General features: G+C 39.1%; 1 protein-coding gene across 1 annotated transcript; it reads left to right on the top strand.

Moving 5' to 3' along the window:
* The first annotated feature begins 19,816 nt into the window (after positions 1 to 19,816).
* LOC135462143 (GTP-binding protein Rhes-like) lies at positions 19,817 to 20,597 on the top strand. Its single transcript, XM_064739514.1, has one exon. The coding sequence runs from the start codon at positions 19,969 to 19,971 to the stop codon at positions 20,554 to 20,556; it is 588 nt and encodes a 195-aa protein (XP_064595584.1). The 5' UTR covers positions 19,817 to 19,968; the 3' UTR covers positions 20,557 to 20,597.
* The last annotated feature ends 1,602 nt before the right edge of the window (positions 20,598 to 22,199 follow it).

Here is a 22,199-nt window from a genome sequence, read left to right as displayed (position 1 = left end):
TGGGGTGGAGGTCAACCGTAGGAACCAAGGCCCCTAAAAATGTATGAGGATCGAAATATTCAACAATGAGGTGCACTCCACCAGTGGATTCAACAATGAAGTGCACTCCACCAGGGGATTCAACAATGAGGTACCCTTCACCGGTGGTTCCACCCTTCAGCCCTTCTGTACATCTCTAGTTTATGGTTAGTTATTATTCAAGCATTCGAGTTTTGGTTGGTCGAAAATTATCTCGCATGTTCAAGAGTTAAGCAGTGTCGTCAGTAGCCTATTTATCGCACTATTGCCTTTTGAAAGAAGGAGAGGAGTGTGTAACCTGGAGATACACTAGACGGATTATTACGCTTGTAGGGACGAACTAACTCTCCCGCAAAACACGCTGACGATAATCGCTGCTTAGTTTCAGACACACTGGGCGGATTTTTCAGTTGATCGTCGTCAGTAGGTTTGCCATGTGAGCCAGTAAACCATGTGACATAAACAAAATGTCACAGGTGAACGCAATTTCGTATTGTTTTTTTGTTCAGCTTGATCATCCTGATCGCCGAGATTATTATCCTCTTTATTTCTCTTTCATGACAGCCTCTGAGAATGAAGTAGTTTGTTCTATTTGTTTAAATACAGGGAAATATTCAGGGAAGCACATAATGACGTTTATTTTTTGGATGAACATGGTCAGAAGGGACATTGTAATAGGATGCTGTAAATAACAAAAATTTCCAACGTTTCGAAACAGCCATAAAAGCCATTTGGCGTCAAGAAATACTAAACGCCGCTAATACTTCCGCTGAGTTAAATGCCATTTACGGTATTCTCTTCTTTTAATATGCCTATCAAGTGTCATGGATTATTTTAATAAGCAGTATATATATATAGAGGATATACCATAAGTGACCCATTATGTCAGTTTTATTGAACGAGTGGTGTAATTTTCATTTGTTCCGTATGGCAAGGTGTTTTACTTTTTAATCCTAATTTTTTCATGTTAAAATAACTTAGGTCTTTATATCGATGTTAGACACCGATAACTACAGCAGCTTTAAGTAATGACTTACGGTAGGTCGGTCGGCATCAGTCAGCTGTTGCTGCGTCATGATCGGGGATTACTAAAGATAATTTTGCTATGTTCCGAGAGAAAATTTTGAATGCCATTTTATTTCGCGGGCTCAGTATTTATAGTACCCAACCATGACCTTTGACTCCCTCATTGAACCAATCAAAAGAACAGTATCAGTCACGCACATTCTGCATTGCGTTATTCTTTATGGAAACACGTGGACGCGTGAGGGTTGACCCTTATGGTGATCTTCATCAGAAACAAATTCTTTTGTCGTGGCGAACGAAAATGGAAGAAATCTTGTGAAATAAACTCACCTGGTAGGTATCTCATGACCCAACAATAACCCCATCTATCTTATCAATCAGAATTAGACATAGAAGGATTAGTGAGCCACCAACCTGAAGTGAAACTATAAAATCAGACTCTTCACCCCCTTCGTGTAAGAACAACAACTACATGTAGTCGTTAAATAAGAAAGTTCCAGTCCAAGTATATCAGGTAATCGAAATATATTCTAAGAGTCATTAAAACAAAACATGTAACCGTGCATGTCATGTTACAATATCTTGTTTTAGCCTCAGACCCACAAGGCGTACAGTGGTAAGCGCTTCATTTCCTTTTACCAACCTTTGCTACTTTTCACATCTCCTGAAGATAAATTTTATGCCTATCAGGTGTCCAACAAACTTGCTGTCCGGTGTAGTAAGTGATCGTCAACATGACTTTTTTTTCACGGCAACCAAAAAGAAAAGTATTCCGGTATGCAGTTGTACTTTTCATTGGATAAGCTTATCAATGAAAGTTCGAGTGACCAATCAGAATTTCGGTTCATCTATATAACACTTGGAATATTGAAAATTTACATCACTTGTTCCATCACGGACACGGGTAAATTATAGGATAAAATTTGTTATGATAATCGTCAGAACATGCCAGTACCTTGAGGCGTTTTGCATGGCATGCATGTACGTGAATCGGGTTAAATAAAGGTACATGTACATTTCAAAATTTGTATTCAAACATGTTTTCCCACATTTGAGCGATTTCAGCTCTCGTTTTTTCGACTGCGGCTGTAAGTCAGGAGTTATATCGCGTACGGGGCGATGGAGTTCACCCGGGCACTTTTGTCTGTTCCACACATAAACCGGATCGCCTTGGCATAATTAAAGACACTTTTGAGTATAGCACTGTTACATACAGACGAACTATTCTATACATACAAATGTGTATTACCAAAGAGTATAACTCATCCGTGTGTCGTTTTTCCTCATCAAATCAAATTTCAATCAGATATTTTCATTTTCTTCCTTTGTTCTGGGAAGTGTTGGAGGATGAAAGTGGCGTGTATTGGACATCTGGATTCTGGATTTATCCAGCGAAGAGAGATTTATGTGACCTCACGATTGTTTAACCTTTCTGGCAGCAGTAAGGTTTAAAAATGGGGAATACTATTCAGAGCCTGTAGCAAACTCACCCATGGGGAAACTTACGTTCGTGACCCCATCACGTTGATCCGGTCAAATCGATGTATAGCCATAAGCTTGTGTTTTGGTGGCCATCTTAATTGGTGAGATTTTCCGCACATTATAGTGGCAGATACTGAATTCCCATCCCATAAGCTTATACACGTGCTCTTTCTATTTATAAGGCTAGAGATGCATAAGAACATTTCCAGCATGCGGTATATTTAAAAGGAGCACGTGGCGCCTAGGCATTTCATGGGGTAAGGTGATAAACAAGTACAGCGGTTTGCGATTCAAAATCGAAAACGCATTAATTAGGCATATTACGTACTAAGGGGAATTCCTTATATGGAGAAACCAAACGGCCATGTTAATTGTGTCAATATAGCCACAGTAGGATTGGCTATGTATTTTAGGATGCTGAACAATATTGTAATATAGTTGAAAACTTTCAGCATAGAAAGTAAGGCCATGCAGAGCGGCGACGGCACTGTGATAATTGCCAAATGTTCACACCTAACCGGCCGCCGTCGTATAGGTGAAATGTTCTTGAGTACGGTGGAAAACACCAGCGAAATAAAATAAATATATATGTAAATGCTTAAATAGTATAGCAAATTACACGCCCCCAAGCACCATGGATTAAACTAAATTAGATAACACTCCACCTCAGTGGTCAAATTCTCTATTGTGACCATAAAGGCATTGCTTATGGTACACATCTACTAAATACAGATTCCAAATACTCATTAGACTCTGGTTTGATTTTCTATAGAATCATAATCCCAGCATAGGGATAAAATAGTGTAGCCAGAGATTCTTAATTGTGACGTACTTCTGCTCGGGTTATGTCTACAAGTTATGCTTTGTGTAAACTTTTATCTAATATTCTCGATGATATGCTAGTAGAGGACAAAATGTAATGACTTTTTCGAAAAGTGTTTTGAATTGTTGGGTTTTACGTCCAAGATAATATTGTTCAGTGAGCACCATGCATATTGTGGCACTGAAACCATCCTATTGTAAACACAAAAGGCACCCTCTTGAAATGATTGAAATAAGTTGTAAGGGATGCCAACGGTTATTTATATATGAATAATTTAGTCTTCACTTTTTAAAATTAAATACAACACGTCTTAAGCATCAACGCTATTCGTAAATCGAGATGCCGTATTGATCAGCAGCAACATACGGTATAGACAGCGTGAATTAGATCAAAACCAACCTGAAGTGCAACGAGCAGCTGTTAATATATGTCTAGTATTCTGCTGATCTGCGTGGCATGAATGAATACTTGAGCTCTTACGTGATACTTAACATTTATTCAAGGCAGGGAATATTTTACCGGAGACCGATTGCCTAGCTTCATTTCGCTCGTGCCGTCACCGCGCACAGGTCCCAGTATGATCGCTTTAGCGGCTGCGTGGACGGTGACCCTTGCCGCTATCATACCAATGACATTACGGTAACAGGTCGCTGATTCCGCAATTTTCAAATTCCTTTTCCTTAACTGGTGGTCGGACACGCTATTTCCGTTCTGACATGCACGGGAGACGATAACCGGCCCCGCTTGAACTGAAATCCCTTTTCGGCAACCGGTAACCGGGGATACAAATATCAGACTGATTGTTGGGTCGCCAGCGAGTCTTCTCAAGCCGGTGCCGTATTCGAGAATTAACGCTACCAGAGGCTTTTATTCAAGTACAAATAATTATTAACTTTTTGGAGATAGCCTAAAAAGACCTCACGTCACATAATTAACCTACACTAATTTATCACTAATATTATTTAGAAGTGTTGAATTTGCTCTGTGCAATTGACCCCATTTTTTTCTGGAATAATCCTGGTATTTAGGAACTTGCACGCTTTTAGCAAGATAATGAAACCCATTCAGTTTAAATAGCAGTAAAACCAGTATTTGCATAATACATATTTGGTGCTCCAAGGGAACCTTTGTTTTTGCACTGCCAGTCTTTTTACGATGATATCATTGATTTCAGTAATGTGTTATACATGTATGTTGCACCAAGTTGCACAAGAGTTTCCTCAGGAGATTTCGGTAAGATAAACCAGGAATTACATGAAACTTATTAACTAGAGGCTTTAGGCCATTGTTTGTTCATTCTTAGTTTCCTGTGATCTCACTGATGTAAATAGAGATGCTGGATGCGATAATGATTATTCATTATTAATTTTCATGTGAAATATATGGGAATTTGATGAAAAATCTGGTTTTAAACGTCAGTCCGGCATGTATTTTAAATTTTCTGCCTGAATTATTACAGGTGAGAGGGTCACCAGAAACCAGCAAGTAATTAACAGCTACCCTATTAGGCATTTACTCACAAACTCTGATGAGTGTGGATGGAAACAATAATCTATTGATTTTCAGTCATGTGCGTCGTAACACCTCAGAATGTATATGTAATTAATGAAATAAGACAAAAAACTATTCCAAAGAAACAGATCAAAATATTAAAAAAAGTCAAAACTTTTTGTTTTAAGCCGGAAATACAGTGCTTTCAATTTTCATCAAAAACCGATGTCAAGTTGCGAAAGTTTATTTGTGAAAATAATTCAAGTTACATACCACATGCACTAATACTGATCAGTACACATTCATAAGGTGAATGCACGTTTCGACTGATCAGGTAACAGAACTAATTTTAAATATTTAGTGCCTGATCTACACAACACCTGAAAAATACTTTTGGGCTAGAATTAGATCACAGCATTGTCTTGTCTATGCGGATGTACACAACACCTGAAAAATACTTTTGGGCTAGAATTAGATCACAGCATTGTCTTGTCTATGCGGATGTACACAACACCTGAATAATACTTTTGGGCTAGAATTAGATCACAGCATTGTCTTGTCTATGCGGATGTACACAACACCTGAATAATACTTTTGGGCTAGAATTAGATCACAGCATTGTCTTGTCTATGCGGATGTACACAACACCTGAAAAATACCTTTGGACTAGAATGAGATCACAACAGCCTTATCTATGCAGATGTCCACAACACCTGAAAAAATTTCAGCACTGGGCTGAAGAGAGGGAAAACGGTATCGTATATTCAGGGATGTTCATGTCGTAATACACTTTGTATGAAATCCCTCTTAGGTGTTGACAGAATTCATTCATTTGTCTGTTTTAATCTCAAGATATATCTACACATGGCACTATTGAGACAACCATCACACTATTACTGAAACCGGTTTTCTTGAGCATATGAACAAAACGTGATAGAAATATAATCTTCACAAAAATATTCTAACTCAAGCTACATGCAAGTGTCATTAACCTGACGGCTATACTATAAGAATAAGAATTTATATAAACAGTGCTGTCACAATATATGTAGTCTCAATACATTCACATCATGTCTACCCAGTTTCATCAAGATTCAATACTTTCAGACAGGAACATGCAAAAAGACAGAAAACCTTATCACCAGGTCCAACTGCATTAAGTGCCAGGGGATAAAAACAAAAGTAACCAGCCAGACAATATACTCATATTATTAAGTTGAGATCTATTGGACACACTAACTAAAATATAAACAAAGACAGATGGAAAAAAGATGAAAATTACCATAAGTACCAAAATTCCAGGGCCACTGCAATCATTCTGCTTGGATGACATCACAGGCTTTAGAGTCCAGACACCCTAGTCCTCATTCAGAACAACACCCCTCCTCCCCCCCCCCCCACCCCCCACACCCCCCCACCCCCACCGCCTGATGTACTCCCTTTAAAAAGAAGTGTTTAATTCCTTCAATACGCTGTTACCATTGGGGTGCTGTATCATATAAAGAGGCATAACATTTCCTAAACTGTAATGGGTATGACCAAGATGCCTGCTGTATTTAAACCTTATTACACAGCCACTAACAAAATATCTCCACTCACTTACATTCACATTGTTCTGAGGACCACAATAAAAACTGAATTGCCCACTGTGAAGTCAGTCTTGTAAGGTGTACATGCAAGATATAATTGCACTGTCAACATTGTGTACTCTGGTTTTCTATTTCAAAGAAAGGTTTATTCATGGTGAGAAAAACTGCCTCCAAACAATTAATTGTTGTAGATGCATATGTTCTGAAGCTGATGATCTCAGCTAATCATATATAATCACATCTCTCTGTTGCGGAAAAGCAGTAAAAAACCAGTAACGCCCAATGTCCTGGTGAATGAACAGGCACTATGATACACCTTTTTGTCGCCATCTTGTCCTTTATACACCATGGGAGGAGAAAAACAAAACGGAATGAACATATGCTTATTATTTATGAAACACCTCATTTCATTTAACCAAAAACACAAAAATCTTTAATTATGTTCTTATTAACCTTAAAAAATGATTGAAAAGTCTTGATTGAGTGTTGTTTAACAACATACTCAATAATTTTTCACTCTTACAATAGCTGTCGGTCTTATGGGAGGAGGAAATCGGTTGCGCTCTGCCAGGGTAAATCACTGTACCTTTGGCAAGATATTGTCAAACGGCTGGAAGATAAGTGATCTTCACTGTACAGAAGACTATGTGAAGTCCCAGTCTTGGTGACTACTCACTGTCACCAAGGTCCAATGAACAGCCAGATCAGGGGATTCTACCAGTTCCCTGTCGCCATAAGGCTTATACCCATATCTCATGTGCCTCGTGATTCAGAGTCACGCATCTAGCGGTTGAGATACATAATGTTTATGCACACATTTCACACACATACTGCTTTAAGCTTTTGGTGGTATGATGCCAGTCTGTTGGTTGTTCTGTTTGAAAAATTTGCAACCTTTTTTCTCTCATACTGAACCCACATACCTCTGCAGTTATTCCAGTTGGTCTCAAAGTAGTTATAGAAGTCTTCGGGTGCCACTGATTTTAGGCAGATTAAATCCTGTTCAAATGAGTCTTCAGAATTTGCAAAAAGCAAGATTCTGATAACCTTGGATTATCCGAGGTAATTGCTAGTTTTGAACTCCCACCACACATCAGTGTTGGATTCGTAGGCTAATGTCTAAATCACTACACCATTCTGGCTATTGTGTCAGAAGGCGTTTTTTAAACGTGGTTAAGATGGATGAATTTAGTAAGAATTCAGTGCGAATGTGCGTGTGTCGTATGGTAAACAACATTTGAAAAGGGGGTCCTCCATGCTACAGTCAGTATTCAGCAAGACTCATTCAGGGGAGCATGAATGAACTGACGTCACGTGCCACGTAGAAAGCAACGCGACCACACCACCGTCATCTTCACTCTAACCACAAAATAAGGGGGGGGGGGGGGGGAAAGACACAGATCTACTCAATATGCTGACCACAGTTTACAAACTGATAACAGTATGCGTGCAGAACGAGATTCGTAAATTGACCAGGTTATTGCAATAATGAAGATTTACAATAGGGTTGAAAGTCTGTTTGATTCACCCAGGTTAAACTATGTACTAACTTTCTGGAGCTATTACAGTTAAGGCAACGCATTGTTTGTAAGTATATCGCTAATCACAAGGCTACTAAAGCCACATCGAAAACATACACAAGTCCGGTGTTATAAGAGTTTTTCTGCTCTACTAGCTAAACTGCGCGATGATATAATGGGGCCTTCATTCTCCTTGACACGTAAACGTCAGAGGACGATAGTAAATAGGCTGCACAACGTCATATTTACCTAAGAAAGAACCCGTCGGTGTCACTGCCACTTCCGAAACGAGCGTACGAGGAACAAAAGGTTGATTTTTGCCAATGTCATTGGTCGAAGTCCTCCGGTCACGCAGCGTCAAAAGTAGTATTGCGTATCCGGTTACCAGTGAAATAGTCACCTCGTTTATTGATGACGAAGAGTCATTAGGTATGGAAGCCGTATAAGGTCACCATCCTACCATCATACTATTGTTCGTGCGATGGCACGATGATGCAAAGCGATGGCGCGATGGCACGAAGCGATGGCATGAAATCACGATGCTAACTTCGTGCCATCAGGCCATCGCTTCGTGCCATCGACCTTAAGGCAAGGGACGTGGTGCATTATGGTACATACAATTTTATTACTATAGTCTATTTCTTTAGCCAGTCGGCATATTCAGCTATCTTTAAAATCATACTCGTTACCAAACATGCCTTTTCGTTCGTGACGCGTAACACAAGCTCCGTGCATTGATATGTTTGGCGTTTATCTTAATGCAAGGAAAATGGAGTTAGAATACTTTTTCCTAATTCATATTGTTTAACTCCACAAGCCTCGAGTGACGTTATAATTATTCAAGAACATGTTGCATACTGGACAATGGGTGTGAAGAGTAATTTATTTTAAACTAGGTGCACCAACATGAGGTTAGAACAAACTCCACACAGAAACACAGCCTACACTACTGTCTTGGTGAACAGACTACATTGTTCACTGAGACAGTATCTAAAACCATACTGCTACAGGTAAAATAAACTTCATTGATAAATTCACATTATCATAAATCGTGCAAACTATGTCAAATACGGACATGTCAGAAAGAGGGTTTAGATAACTGGTGTCAGCCTATGTCAAAACATATGAACTCCTCCCAATATCCGACTTGCCACTGTTTTTCTTTTTTTTTTTTAAAATAATTAAAAATGAATTCTTGCCGTCTAAACTGAACTTATGCAGTTTAACTGTGTCTACACGTTTAATGATAAACGTTCGACGCCAAGCAAACCCATATAATATGTATAAAAAAATTGTGGATAAGTATCAGTAGAAGAACGTGTCACATGAGTATTATTAGGAGAGCGATGGAACGAAGCGTTGGTACGATGACACGAAACGATGGCATGAGGCGATGGCGGGATGCTAGCATCTTGTTATGCCTTCGTACCATCGTGTCATGGCTTCTTGCCATCGCTGGGCGATGAAACGATTGTAAAGTGGTACGATGATGGCCATAATTAGGTGTGTGTACACATATACTGTGTCCTCTTCTGGCAGGGCGAATCCATGCTGCCAAAGTGCTGCCGCCACTAAAGTATCATGCCGAAGACACCAGACACGACACCCCTGCACTCACATTATTACTGAGACCGGGTCAGCCAATCCTATTTCCTTGCTCTACCCTCTCAGTGCTGTGCACCAAACGAGGCAGTAAAAAGTATTGGTTTTTTTTTATTACCCGACCGGGATTTGATCCGTGGCCTCCTGACTTCGAGGCGAGCACTAGCCATTAAGGCACCGAAGCTATCCTGATCTGCATATATCTCAAAATATGTACCTTATATGTGCATGCATTTGTGTGAACAATACAAAATACGTATGGCTTCGGCAACCCGTCTTCGTTTGTTGGAAGGTCTTGGTAAGGTATAATAGGCCGGAAAAGGTTTGCACACAGGTATCGTGTGAGACAAGCCATCTAAGAAACTGTTACAAAATCTTTAATAAAACATTTTGCTGGAATAGCTTGCTTGAGTGGGGTTTCTTGTCTAATTCAAGACAATCGATCGAGACAGTACTATAAATAGTCCTGTGGCAACTTTGGAACCACCCTGTCATACACAGATGCCGTCAAGACGTGAGTGAATTCCTGATGAAACTTGACAAAGACAGAACGCACTTGTGCTGCACCCTTCAACTGGTTGGAGACACAAAGAAACCCTTCGCTGTCTTTCATGGTTGCTTTGGGCTAAGTGAAGATGTCAGGACAGTGTTTTGGCGAGATGGCTTCTCTTCGCTTCTGGTCAAAACTGACCTCCATTCTTCGATGTAGTAACGAGACAGACACTTACTTTATAGCTTGGTAATTGTAGGGGCTGCTTTCCATAGATTAAAGGACATATTAATGCTTGGTTTTTATTTCTCAGTACGACGTATATGATGTGGCTGAACACATGAAAGTATGTAAAAAAGAAGAACTCACCTTTCTTCTTAGGGTGTAGAATTGGCTTTATACTACAGTGTTTCTTAAGGCCAAAAAATGAAAACAAATTCTAATTTTTGCGATATCTTGCTCCAATTTTCGTTAAACCATACTTTTTATTTTATAGTACCTTTTCATGTATCCTGTAGTCAAGACGTGTACATATAACCGATCCAATCGGCCACCTCGATTTGTGCCATTCATCATTGACCAATGAAAAATCAAGATAGCTTTATGATATTCACGAGGTATAATAAAGCTATACAGCTGAATTATAAGGCTGAAATTATATATGTATATATATATATTTATTTATTTGATTGGTGTTTAACGGCCTCCACAAAAATCTTTCCAGAAAGTTACATTTGTGATGCAGTGGATTTTCTAAACTCTACAATGTCTAATACAAGAAAGATATATCAGTGTGACCAGAGTTCACTCAAAAAATTAATCTGTTAATTTTAACAGAGTCTGTCTGAGTGATGCTAGAATGTATTCTGTTATTATAACATAATGTTCTGTCATGTTTAACATGTTCTGTCAGTCTAATAGAATATTTATGTTAAATTAGAATATGTGTGTTCTATGTGTGTAACAGAACAATCTGCTGCAATAGCAAAATACATTCTAGCATCACTCAGACAAAAGACTTTCTGTTCAAATTAACAGATTAATTTTCTACATGGAGGCTACCATTTCTTCATTTTTTAAACTGTACAACGCCATCACTGACACAGGCTGGCTTCAGTGCATTTTTGGAGCATTATAAGTCCCAAGCTAGCTATACAACATGGAAAGAGGAGTAAAGCATAGCTGAAAAAAGAAGTGGCCTTTACAGAGGTGCCAGGAGTTGTCAAGCACCGCTGTAATGTATTTTGCTGCTACACGTGCACAATTTCTTCCACTGGGGCCGATTTCCCGTCTTTCCACACTAAGGCCTTTCTTTCGATGGTCTGGTTTTAAACCAGCTACTTGGTAAATCACCAAATACTTAAAATACCCTTTTGTATCTATCTTTGTATTTAACACATATTATAGTCTTGTTATTATAGCATGGATAATAAATAGGGCCTTCCAACATTTTGGCTGCATTAAACTCGACTATACCCAAAATGGATTGCGGAAAACTTCGTGTATGTCACCTATTAGTCACATTTTAACCCACGAAGAAAAGTATCACTGATTGAGGAGATTTTGGAACAAAGTCACGATTCAGTAGGTTAAAAGCGCAACTTATCATCATTTGGAATTCGCTGAATCCGTTCGATGTTCACAATGTATATAATAGTATCTAGAGCATGTGTATTCTCTACAATTCCCGTCTTTGCCCCCAATTACCATTCCATTTCTCAGGCGATGGTCCTTTGTGTCATAATCACGCTGAGTAATCACGATTACCATATGACAAATCACAGTCTTGACATAGATTGGTCAGGCTGTCCGTGAGTTTGGAAGCCTTTCCTTTGACCTACAGGAGGGGAAAATAATGAGTAAATCGTCTTGTAATTGGAAATGTGGTCCGGTGACCTGCCTTAATGCCGCCGTATGACCCAAAGACCGTGTACTGTCATGGAATGACAAAAGGCTGTACGCTGCCTGCCATTTCCGTGGCAAATCGATCGCAGCACAATGACAGGTCATTAGTGAACTTATTGGGTCAGATACATACGGACAACATCTGTGATGTATAGATCATCAGTGAGAACACTGACCACAAGTGCGGAGGCTCGCTGCTCGGACGCCTTTGTAAGCGCAATTAAATCAATCATGGTCTGATCCAGATAACCTGTATGGAAGGAATTTATGAAATACTTTGGGCAAACCCAGACATTCAATACTTACAGCGGCTCAGGATTATATATGTATGCATGGACTGTGGGTTGGGAATGGGATATGAGCTTAACACAGATTAGCGACCCCATGGCCCGAGGACCTATCAGTTAGTTAGAGAGATGCCCATGTCTGTCTCATAATGTCCAAGATTAGGTTTCGGATTACTTTCATGCATGCATTTTAAAGAGGCCATGTATACCACTCTCCTAGAACCATATACGTCGTAGAACAAGCCAGTGCGACCTTGCTCTATGCATGATCATACAACCGCCACCAACCAAGATCTCGTCTAAGAGGCGTTGTTCTGGTAGGCCTTAATCGAGTCAGGCCCAAAGATCAAATGAGCTCAGAACTCTCGCTGGTACGACTGGAAATTTCAATCTAGAGGTTTATTTGCATGGCGAAAGGTCGTTCCACTTCAGTTTCCTCCATCTTTATGTATGGAGAAGGTCGTGGCAATTCGGTTTATTTGCATGACAAAAGGTCGTTGCACTTCGGTTTCTTCTGGACGCTGTCATTTAAGTTCAAAATTCTTGACTAACGTTTTAAGCGTAAGGCCGTTTGCTCAGCTAGTCTGACGTTGGTTGAAGCCGACATTTCAGTGATTTACCAACGAAGATAGTTTACTCCAGACACTTCAGGTTCCTGCGGCCTCAAAATTGACCGCAGTCGTGTAAGTGGAATATTCTTGAATATGGTGTTAAACAGTAATCAAGTAAATCAATGCATTATCAATGTGTAATTGTCGCCGTCAAAAATAACTGTCTACACTTTTACCTTTAACTTCGTCTAAATTCATTCAACATTTAAGAATCGATTTTCAAGAAAATTTTGGAAGAGCTCTCTGGGACATTGAACAACCCCTCAACACGATACAAAATTAATGATATTGTCAACTATACAGCACTACCATCGGTTTTATTCCACTCCCTCCTGGTAGGTATAACTTATACCATCAGTTCTGGCGTATAAACACAACAAAATAATTTATTCCATCCAAAACAGGCATACCGCCGTCTGTAATTCCAGGAATAACGTTATATACCGCAGTTTCACCTACCCCAGCTTTATGTATACCAGCTGTGGTTTAACAGAAAGGTTATACCTGAAATAATCCGTATATCTCACTTATTCCACTTTTATGCATTCGGTCCCAAAAGTAAGCTTTAAAATCTGAAATGTAACTGTCAAAAACGGCGACGAAAATTCCACGGCCCAAGCATTAATTCCATTAGCATATTTCTGCGGCAATATCACCCGGCTGATATAATTATATGAAGACGCGTGCGCACGAAAATATTTTGTGGCAAACTAAAGAGAAACATTAATAAAACCAAAAACTGAGAATTGGGTTCGCGAAAGGCTGCCATTTAACTATCTTTTGAGCCTTGATTCATATACACGCGTTTCATACGACATTCGGCAGGTAACTTCGGAAATGTTTGACCCAAGTTCAAAACGCTCTTTAAAATGAATATATATACGACACCAAAATAGGTCATGTTTGTTGTTTTTTTTTTTTGGGGGTTGGGGGGGGGTTGGGTGGGGGTGGGGGGGTTATATATATATATGTATATATTCATGTTATGAATGTGTCTTGTTACGCCGCTTTCCACTGATTTTGTCGTACATAACATTTCCAGTGAAGAACAATCCAAGAAGTATTGGCATATATTGTTCCTTTCATTGCTGTACAGACGCCCAATGCTACCACATTTTACAGTCTGTCCTTTTCATATGCCCCAGTAGTTCTCCTAAAATATTGTTTCTCAGTAAAATAATGCTGGTGTAATACAATACAGCAACCGCTCAATTTGTCTTAGATAATGATGTTACCAGAAATACCACTAAAATTCTATCAAGGACGCAACTCTACATTTGTGCGCTGCATATAGCACACCAACTTCACAGCTGCACACGCGCAATTCAACCGTTAATCTATGGTGCTGTTGCCTTCATCTCATGCACGTGCGCACATTTTGGGCTGAAAAAAAAGATTGATGCAGCGATATTGCGTCATGTATGAGTAAGAGGAGAATATAAATACCCATGAATGAGCCTTTTGTCCAACGCTAAATTAGCCATCGGGTAAAAGAACGCATTATGATGATAATTAATGCCATGCTATACGTAACCCAACCCATTGCAATTTTTTATAGCTATATCAAATTCTGTAAACCTTGCAGTCATCTCCGCATTCGCCTTTTATTTCTTAAACAGCGACATGTAACTGTTACTGTATTCCGATCCAGGCTCCAGAATTACGACCCTAGAGCTATCAGTCCAGACATGGAAACTAGACCGCTTTCTCCCATGTGACCAGAGACATGAGCTAGCTCACTGCTGCAATCCTCTCAGTTGTCATGGAAACCCAGCTTTTCCAAGCCTGCACAGAATTCTTTTTGTCCCCAGTGAAAAACGATTTCTAACTGGTTGAGCTTTGAGCCAATGACAACGGTTCAAGAATTAACTTGGATGTATTGAAATAGAGGCTCTGTCATCAGATGTTACATATATAGCTGTAAAATCCACCAGGCAGAGCGCTGCGTACATTGGACAACTCGAAATCCCTTGCATTCCAATAATCAATCATCAGGTGCGACTGAGATATATTCGGTATAAAAAGTCGACTTAATTTCTGGAATAGGTTTCGCCTACGTGACGCAAGGAAATCTCTAACTCTAATGAAACCATGTATTTAGTTGAACTGTGTTAATGTTATTGTATCTATATGGGCAAAAAGCAAAAGCGCAACAAAATCAGCCGTCCAATAATAGACCCATCCACAAAATGTCAATGCGCTTTTAACTCTAACATATAACCCTGTGTAATTACTAGTAACGGCCAAGTTATAATATACTTATATATGCCTTATATCTTTAATATATTAAACGCCTTAGGACAATATCTGTATGGTGGACAATATATAACGTGGTAATGGTCGGAAAATCAAAACAGGAATTCATCATCTTATGTATGTATGTAGTTTTTTGGTCTATTATTCTTACATGTGGATGGTTTTGGGCGAATAAGTGAGACACGACGTCATTCTTAATTCGGGCCTCCATTTTGAGAGTAATTACGCGGACTTGCACATCAGAATATCAATTGTTCTGTTCAGATCAAAGTATTTCTTTTTCGGACAACCCATGCAAAGCATACCACATGCATTCATTTCCGATAAATTAAACAGAAAATGCATTTTTATCAAAGCCATGTGTGTGTTAAACATTGTATTTTAGATACAATAGGCGCCCAGTTTGGGTGCGTTTTTATATTTTAGTAACATAGAATGATTGGGACGTTATTTTTCTTTTGAGTGAAAGTAAGAGGTTTCAAAATGTGATGAAAGATTGTTGCATGTATACGGACCTAGGCCTCCAGCTTGAAAGGAATAAGATTTCGCACACAAGCATTTTACTTCATTTCTTCGTCTTATTTAATCACTGATTTTAAGCGAAAAAATAACTTCTGCAGTGTACAGTTATCAGCACACTTGACGTACACCAAGATGTAACTTTAATATTATCGTAAACAAGCGTTTTGTACTGTGAACACGAAAACAGGCAACTCCATAATGAAGAGAATGGCATTATTGCGCCAAAGAATATATATTTTCTGAATTCAAATTGAATGTATGTTTGTATGTATGTATGTATGTATGTATGTATGTATGTATGTATGTATATATGTATGTATGCTTGGGGGCGTACTTAACAATTTTTCGGTCATGTGACGACGAGGAGTCATTAGGTGTGTGTGCATATATTGTGTCTTCTAGTGGCAGGGCGAGTCCATGTCGCCAAAGTGCTGCCGCCATTCAAGTATCATGCCGAAGACACCAGGCATGACACCCCACCGTGCCACATTATACTGACACCAGGACAACCAGTCATGTCTCCATGCTCTAACCTCTCACCGCTCAGCACCAAGCGAGGCAGCAGCAAGTACCATATATAAAGTTTTGGCCGGGTTTGATGCCAGGGTCTTCCGACTTTGTGAATTCAAATTGACTATGACTATGAGTAGTAATTCACGCGTTGGTGCAGGAAATGTTATCTAGCCCAAAACTGAGGCTCAGCTGCAAGCTTAATATTCCATAAAAATCTACATTAAGACTACCTGTTGAAATCTCAATATGGGGTTAGGTACCGACGCACTGTAAAAACTTTATACTGTAGATGTAGGTTACAATATCGGCATGAAGTCCACAGTACGTATGCTACATAATGGTAAAGTACCCTTACACATCCATTTTCATTTTCAGCATGTGCTATATATAGAAAAAAAGCTTCTTTATGCGAGGCGTGGCGTGGAAACGTAATGCCTGCATGTTCATACGGATTGCTGCAGTTAATACTCCTATATCCTAAAAATAGGAACTCTTTACTAAGGCCGGCAGTTCTTATGTAAGCTCCTCTTTAAAGCATTTGGGTCACAGAGGTTACACCGAGACATTGGGAGCAAAGTCTCTTTAAATATGCCGACAGCTTTTATTGAGAGGTTGGTCAGAGCGAGTCATAGAGCAGGCGCTAATGTCATTCATAAGTTCGGGTATTTAATACGCCACGTGTAAATCAATTCAGATAACTGGCGGAGTATTTGCGGTAAGCTTCATATCGTATATATACATACAATCTACAATCGCAAATGTGGACAAGTATGGAATGTGTTAATTATACCGAAAAATAATTGTGACAATAAATAGATGGAGGGTTCGCATACACTCAAAAAACACTTGTGTTATACGAACTACAAACTTGGGCTTTTCATATAAAATCCTTATGTTATATTCAAACAACTCTATATTGTTTTGATAAACACAAGGTGTAGCCTACTTGTACACTTCACATTTATTTAACACATTTTTGTGTTGAATGAAAGGTTGTTATATTATCTTTCAACGCAAGTGTTTTTTGTGTGTCGAGATTTTGTTTTGGTGTCACAGGTAATTTGTATCCCAACGTGTACATACGCTTGTGATACTAATTTTGCTGCCCTGTCCATGACTTCCCTAAACGGTTGTACGATGACATACAGCTATGCTGTCTTCTGTTTGATGCCGTAGAATGATAACTATACAACAATAAACCCCGACAGAAACTGCTTTGCAGTTCTAGTTTTCTTTTTGCTTTCTTTCTTTCTCTATTTATTTTTTTGAGATAATAATACTATATTATTTTAAGTGTATTCATGTATTTATTTACTCACTTATTCATTTATTTATTTTATTGGCAGATGGAAAGCGCCGCACTCGAGAACTGACGGGTGAAAGGGTGGAGTAAACCACCGCCCTTTTACAAGCACCTGACAAACCTCCTGACTAAAAACCGCAGCCAAACCATCTAGAGCTGAATTCAAGGCTGTGGCCTGAAGTGTATATAAACCGAATAGGCGTTTCAGGAAACTCACAACTTTACGCGTGTTTAGACGAGATAAGATGGTGCTCTGGTAAACTAACGCGACTAAGAAACGGTAGCAGCAAACGGAGCCTTCAAACTCCATGTATATTATGCAAGATGTATATTCATTCTAGCAACTACCGTGAAAATACGTCTTTTAACCGCGCTGGTTTGGGAGACTCCTGCTTTATGTCTTGTTCAAACCTGCGTGAACTCACCAGACTCGTGAAATGCCGATGAAAAGCCAGTCACAAACGTCCTACATACGTGCACTCTTAAGTTATAGATAGTTATTTTAATCTGACGTGAACATGTAGCTCAGTGACGTCAAAAGATGGGGTAATTCTGCACGGTATGCACTTCAGCTTATTGTCTTTATAGTTCTTTGATGCCCCAAAATACATATTTATAGCGTTTTATACGCTAAGTTTTAGATGAAGACCTGATTATGGTAAAATTTGTCAAATAATTTTCCATCAAAACATCATACACGCTGATGACAAAAAAACTAGTGGTGGTTATAACTGTCTCTTATGGTATCTCAAACCCATTATGGCATATATGACTGCATGGCATTTGATATCTTGTATCAGAGAAATATATTTTCATTAAATTATGAATATAAATTTCAAAAAGTGTTCTAAATTGGTGTCAGTAAATAGGTTTTGATGATACGAACGCATTACTTGAAATATCATATTGAAATTTAGACAAAATGCCCATATGCATACATAACCATAGGCTTCAGCACGGCTATATAGTCCCAATCATTACATCAGGACTATTCAGGCACATTCCCCCCTTTATTTGTGCACTGTGTACATGATTCCAGAGGAACGTTATTAAAGAGAAAAGAAAGGGCTAAGAATGTCACATTATTCCAGCTTTCCAACCCAAATGCACAAAGAATCGAACAATGATAAAAAAGACATGGATTTCATTTAAAACGACGTGTTTTATTAACCGGACAATATTAGTTCTAATCTGTCAATGTACTACCTAGCTATTATTTTGTCACAAACACATGCTCAAAATGATGCTTTTTAAATTTAATGGATTACAATGCCTCAGCAATTTCGCTTTGAAATCTACGAGGTCGCAGAATGCTATATGCTGGCAACAATTCATTTCATGAGTAACGAGACAGATACTAATCCCAAAATGCTCGATACTAACACTTTTTCTAGGAAAATCTTCAAGAACGCCATAGAAAACATACAGTTCAACGATAACAGTATTTCTACTAGACAAGAGTATTGTATTCACCTAGATTTAGAACCGCACAACCATCCATTCATTGGATCAAAATAAAGACACCTGTAGTTGATTATGTGACACACGTGTTTATATTTACTACAAGTTTAAAGTTTCTTTGTCTTCTGAAATATAAGCCAATAGGTACTTTAGTCCCACGTATGTCGCCGTAATTCTGAAAAGTGCAAGCCAGGCATACAACAGGGTATTATGACAGTCATTTGATTTGATACGCGCTCCTGTCTACGATTCGCTTTAAAGTAACGTCTATTTCTTTCATTAAATTTCAGTTAAACATGTAATTTAAATTCTCCCTTAACACGTAAAGCCCTTAAATGGCCTATGTTTGTTATTACATGGTCGAATACATTGACAGTGACCCACACTTATCAAACTGTCTATAGAAATATTAAAGGCATTATTTCACCGCGAAATTTGAATACTATAAATATTATTGGCAAAAAGACGCAGAGAGGGGTATTGTTTCGTTGACCTGATGCAGGACTCACTGCATGTCCAGTATGCGCTCAGTATTCACACCTGACCAGGCAGCTCATTTAAAGTCCGGGTCACCCATCGCCGGAGGACAGGTTTTTATATTACGCGCAAAAGATCACATTTGTCATAATTCCCAGCTGTTAAACCGCTCTGTCTGTATTCCTTATCACCCGGCCGTGGTTTTTCTAGAAACCCGACCGGTGGCTTAAAGTAAATGTAAGCCTCAGGACAGGTCCGTAAATAGCACCAATTAACTTGCAGAACATCTGAAAGGACGGACATTGCGGTCGTCACCGGACTATATAAGTCGCTCCTTTGCGCTGGTCTGGTCAGAACTGCATGACGCCCAGCAGATAACAACACATCAGATGAACGCAGTAGGAGTAGTCTCTTCATCGCCAAGCAAAGCAAGAGAAAAATCGATACCCAGCGTTTAGCTGATACACTCTGCCGCAGCCAACCTGTTGTTGTCCTAGTTTCACGTCTGTGCAGCCAACAACAACAACAACACCTGAATAACCCGAGAGCCTCTGGAATCGCGGCGCACAGAAGGTGTATTTCGTTCTTGATAATGAAGAAATCCAAGACAACCGTGAAGAAATGTCGGATTGTTGTGATGGGCGACAGTGGGGTTGGAAAGACGTCTTTGATATCGCAGCTCCTCGGAAATGGTTGTCCTAAGGAACACGAGGAGACTGTTGAAGAGATGTACCATTCAGAGTTGAGAATGCCAGCCGCAAAGTACAACCTGGAGATACTAGATACGACCGGGGCTTATTCCTTCCCCGCCATGAGAAGACTAGCTATCAACAAAGCCGACGTTTTTGTTCTCGTCTTCGCAGTTGATTCTCCAGACAGTCTAAAGTACCTGAAAAATCTCCGTGAGGAGATTTTAGAGCTGCGAGAAGACGCCCGATCCAAGATCATTGTAGCCGCTAACAAAACAGACTCTTTGGGAACCGACAAAACCGTGACATCGGATGAACATACAGCGACTATGGTTTCTTTAGACTGGGATTGTGCCTGTGTGGAAACATCGGCGAAAAATGATCTCGGCGTAATGGATTTATTTGAAACTGCCGTGTCATTGGTACACAGCGAAGGGTCTCCAAGTCTGTCTCCACTCAGCTCACTGGATGAGTGCTCCCGAGAATGCTGACCCAGTGAACGGAACAACACAACGACCCTCCGAAATCCCGCACGGACAGCCACATGCATTTTGCCTGTTGAAGCTTCTGACTACACGGGCCTAAGGAAAGGTTATTGGTAATACACACAAACTATTCCACAGAACTTTAATGCAAAGCGTTCTTCAAAATGTAATGTCATCTTGATGCTATAGTCAGTTTCAATCAATATTTATTTTTTGACTTATTAAGTTTCATGAAACTTAATAAGAAACCCGTTGCCAATAACTTTTTTCGTGTGTATACATGTATATATGTATAAAGATACCATTTTATGGTGTTTGATGGTGCTGTAAAGAAGCTATCAAGTGCATTTAAGAAAAGCTTCATTTGCCAAAGTAACTGTGGCTGTTTTGTCATTGAAATCATGTTAATGTAAAGGCGCGATTGAGAGACATGTTTCGTTTGTATATCTACATGCATGTAATTTAAATATGTATGTAAAGATATAAATGCTAATGTCATAACTGTATCATGTTCATTCAGAATGTCTATATTTCTACTTTTTAAAGATTCGCGTGTTTTGTGTCCATTTTCATGTATTAAAAATGTTAATTTAATACCTTATTAAGGTTTTCTTGTTTACTGCATTGTTGATTTGTATGCAGTGTGCTATATCCCAAGTTGGGAACTTGACGAAGCTGCGTTGGTTTATTCGCAATCGTTGCGTGTTTTCCTTCATTTTAAGTCATTACAAGTTGGGAAGTTGACGAAGGTGCGCTGGTTTCTATTCACAGTCACTTTTGGTCTTCTTCCGTTCTAAACCACCACAGGCTGGGAACTTACCCGAAGTGCTTTGGTTATATATACCCGTAACTACCAGAGACCAATTACAGTTTTTTGAAGGGCCTTCTAATAGGCTCAAATTCAACTCTCGTTGGCTCGCTTTGTCAGGTTCGTCACATATATCTGCAGCTAAGAGCTTTAGCAGTGGTTTTACTTCGACAACATCGGATTTCTCCAGCTGACACTGATCTTCAAGGTCATCAGGGAGCTACTAAAAAAAAAAAACATAATCTGCTAAACTGAACAGAAACTCTGTAGTCTGAGTGATGCTAGAATGTATTCTGCTATTGCAGCAGATCATTGTGTTTAATATTTCTCACATATTCTATTAATTCAACGTAAATATTTTACTACACTCACAAAATATTAAGTTGAATAAGACGGAATATTATGTTATAATAACAGAATACGTTCTAGCATCACTCAGACTACAGACTTTCTGTTAAAATTAACAGATTAATTTTTAGTATATATAATTTTTAGTGTATAATTTTATCACAGAATTCACATGAATTACACGATTGTTCACGATTATATGCCCACTGATATGAGCCCATTAGAAAAGCCCATGTGCTATTCGTTGTAATATATATAATTTGGCACATATACAGCCAACGGAACTTGCGTGAAATGTTTCAGGAAAGTTTTTAACCAAGCTTTAACTATTTTACCGTAACTTGTAGATCCATGGTTGTGGAATATCACCGATATCACCCATCCATCACCGATATCACCCATCATTCTTTACGGCTATAACAAAATCCATGTCCAAGTTTTCTGTTGCGCCCAAAATACTGCAGTATAACCACGTCGCATATACAACCACCCT

Source organism: Liolophura sinensis, chromosome 1, assembly GCF_032854445.1.
Source record: "Liolophura sinensis isolate JHLJ2023 chromosome 1, CUHK_Ljap_v2, whole genome shotgun sequence".
NCBI lineage: Eukaryota > Metazoa > Mollusca > Polyplacophora > Chitonida > Chitonidae > Liolophura > Liolophura sinensis.
The sequence above is the reverse complement of the archived record's forward strand: the minus strand, read 5'-3'. Positions and strand labels throughout refer to the sequence as shown.

What these genes read in the sequence shown, in the direction of transcription:
- LOC135462143 (XM_064739514.1), top strand. Translation starts at nt 19,969, where the DNA reads ATGAAGAAATCCAAGACAACCGTGAAGAAATGTCGGATTGTTGTGATG.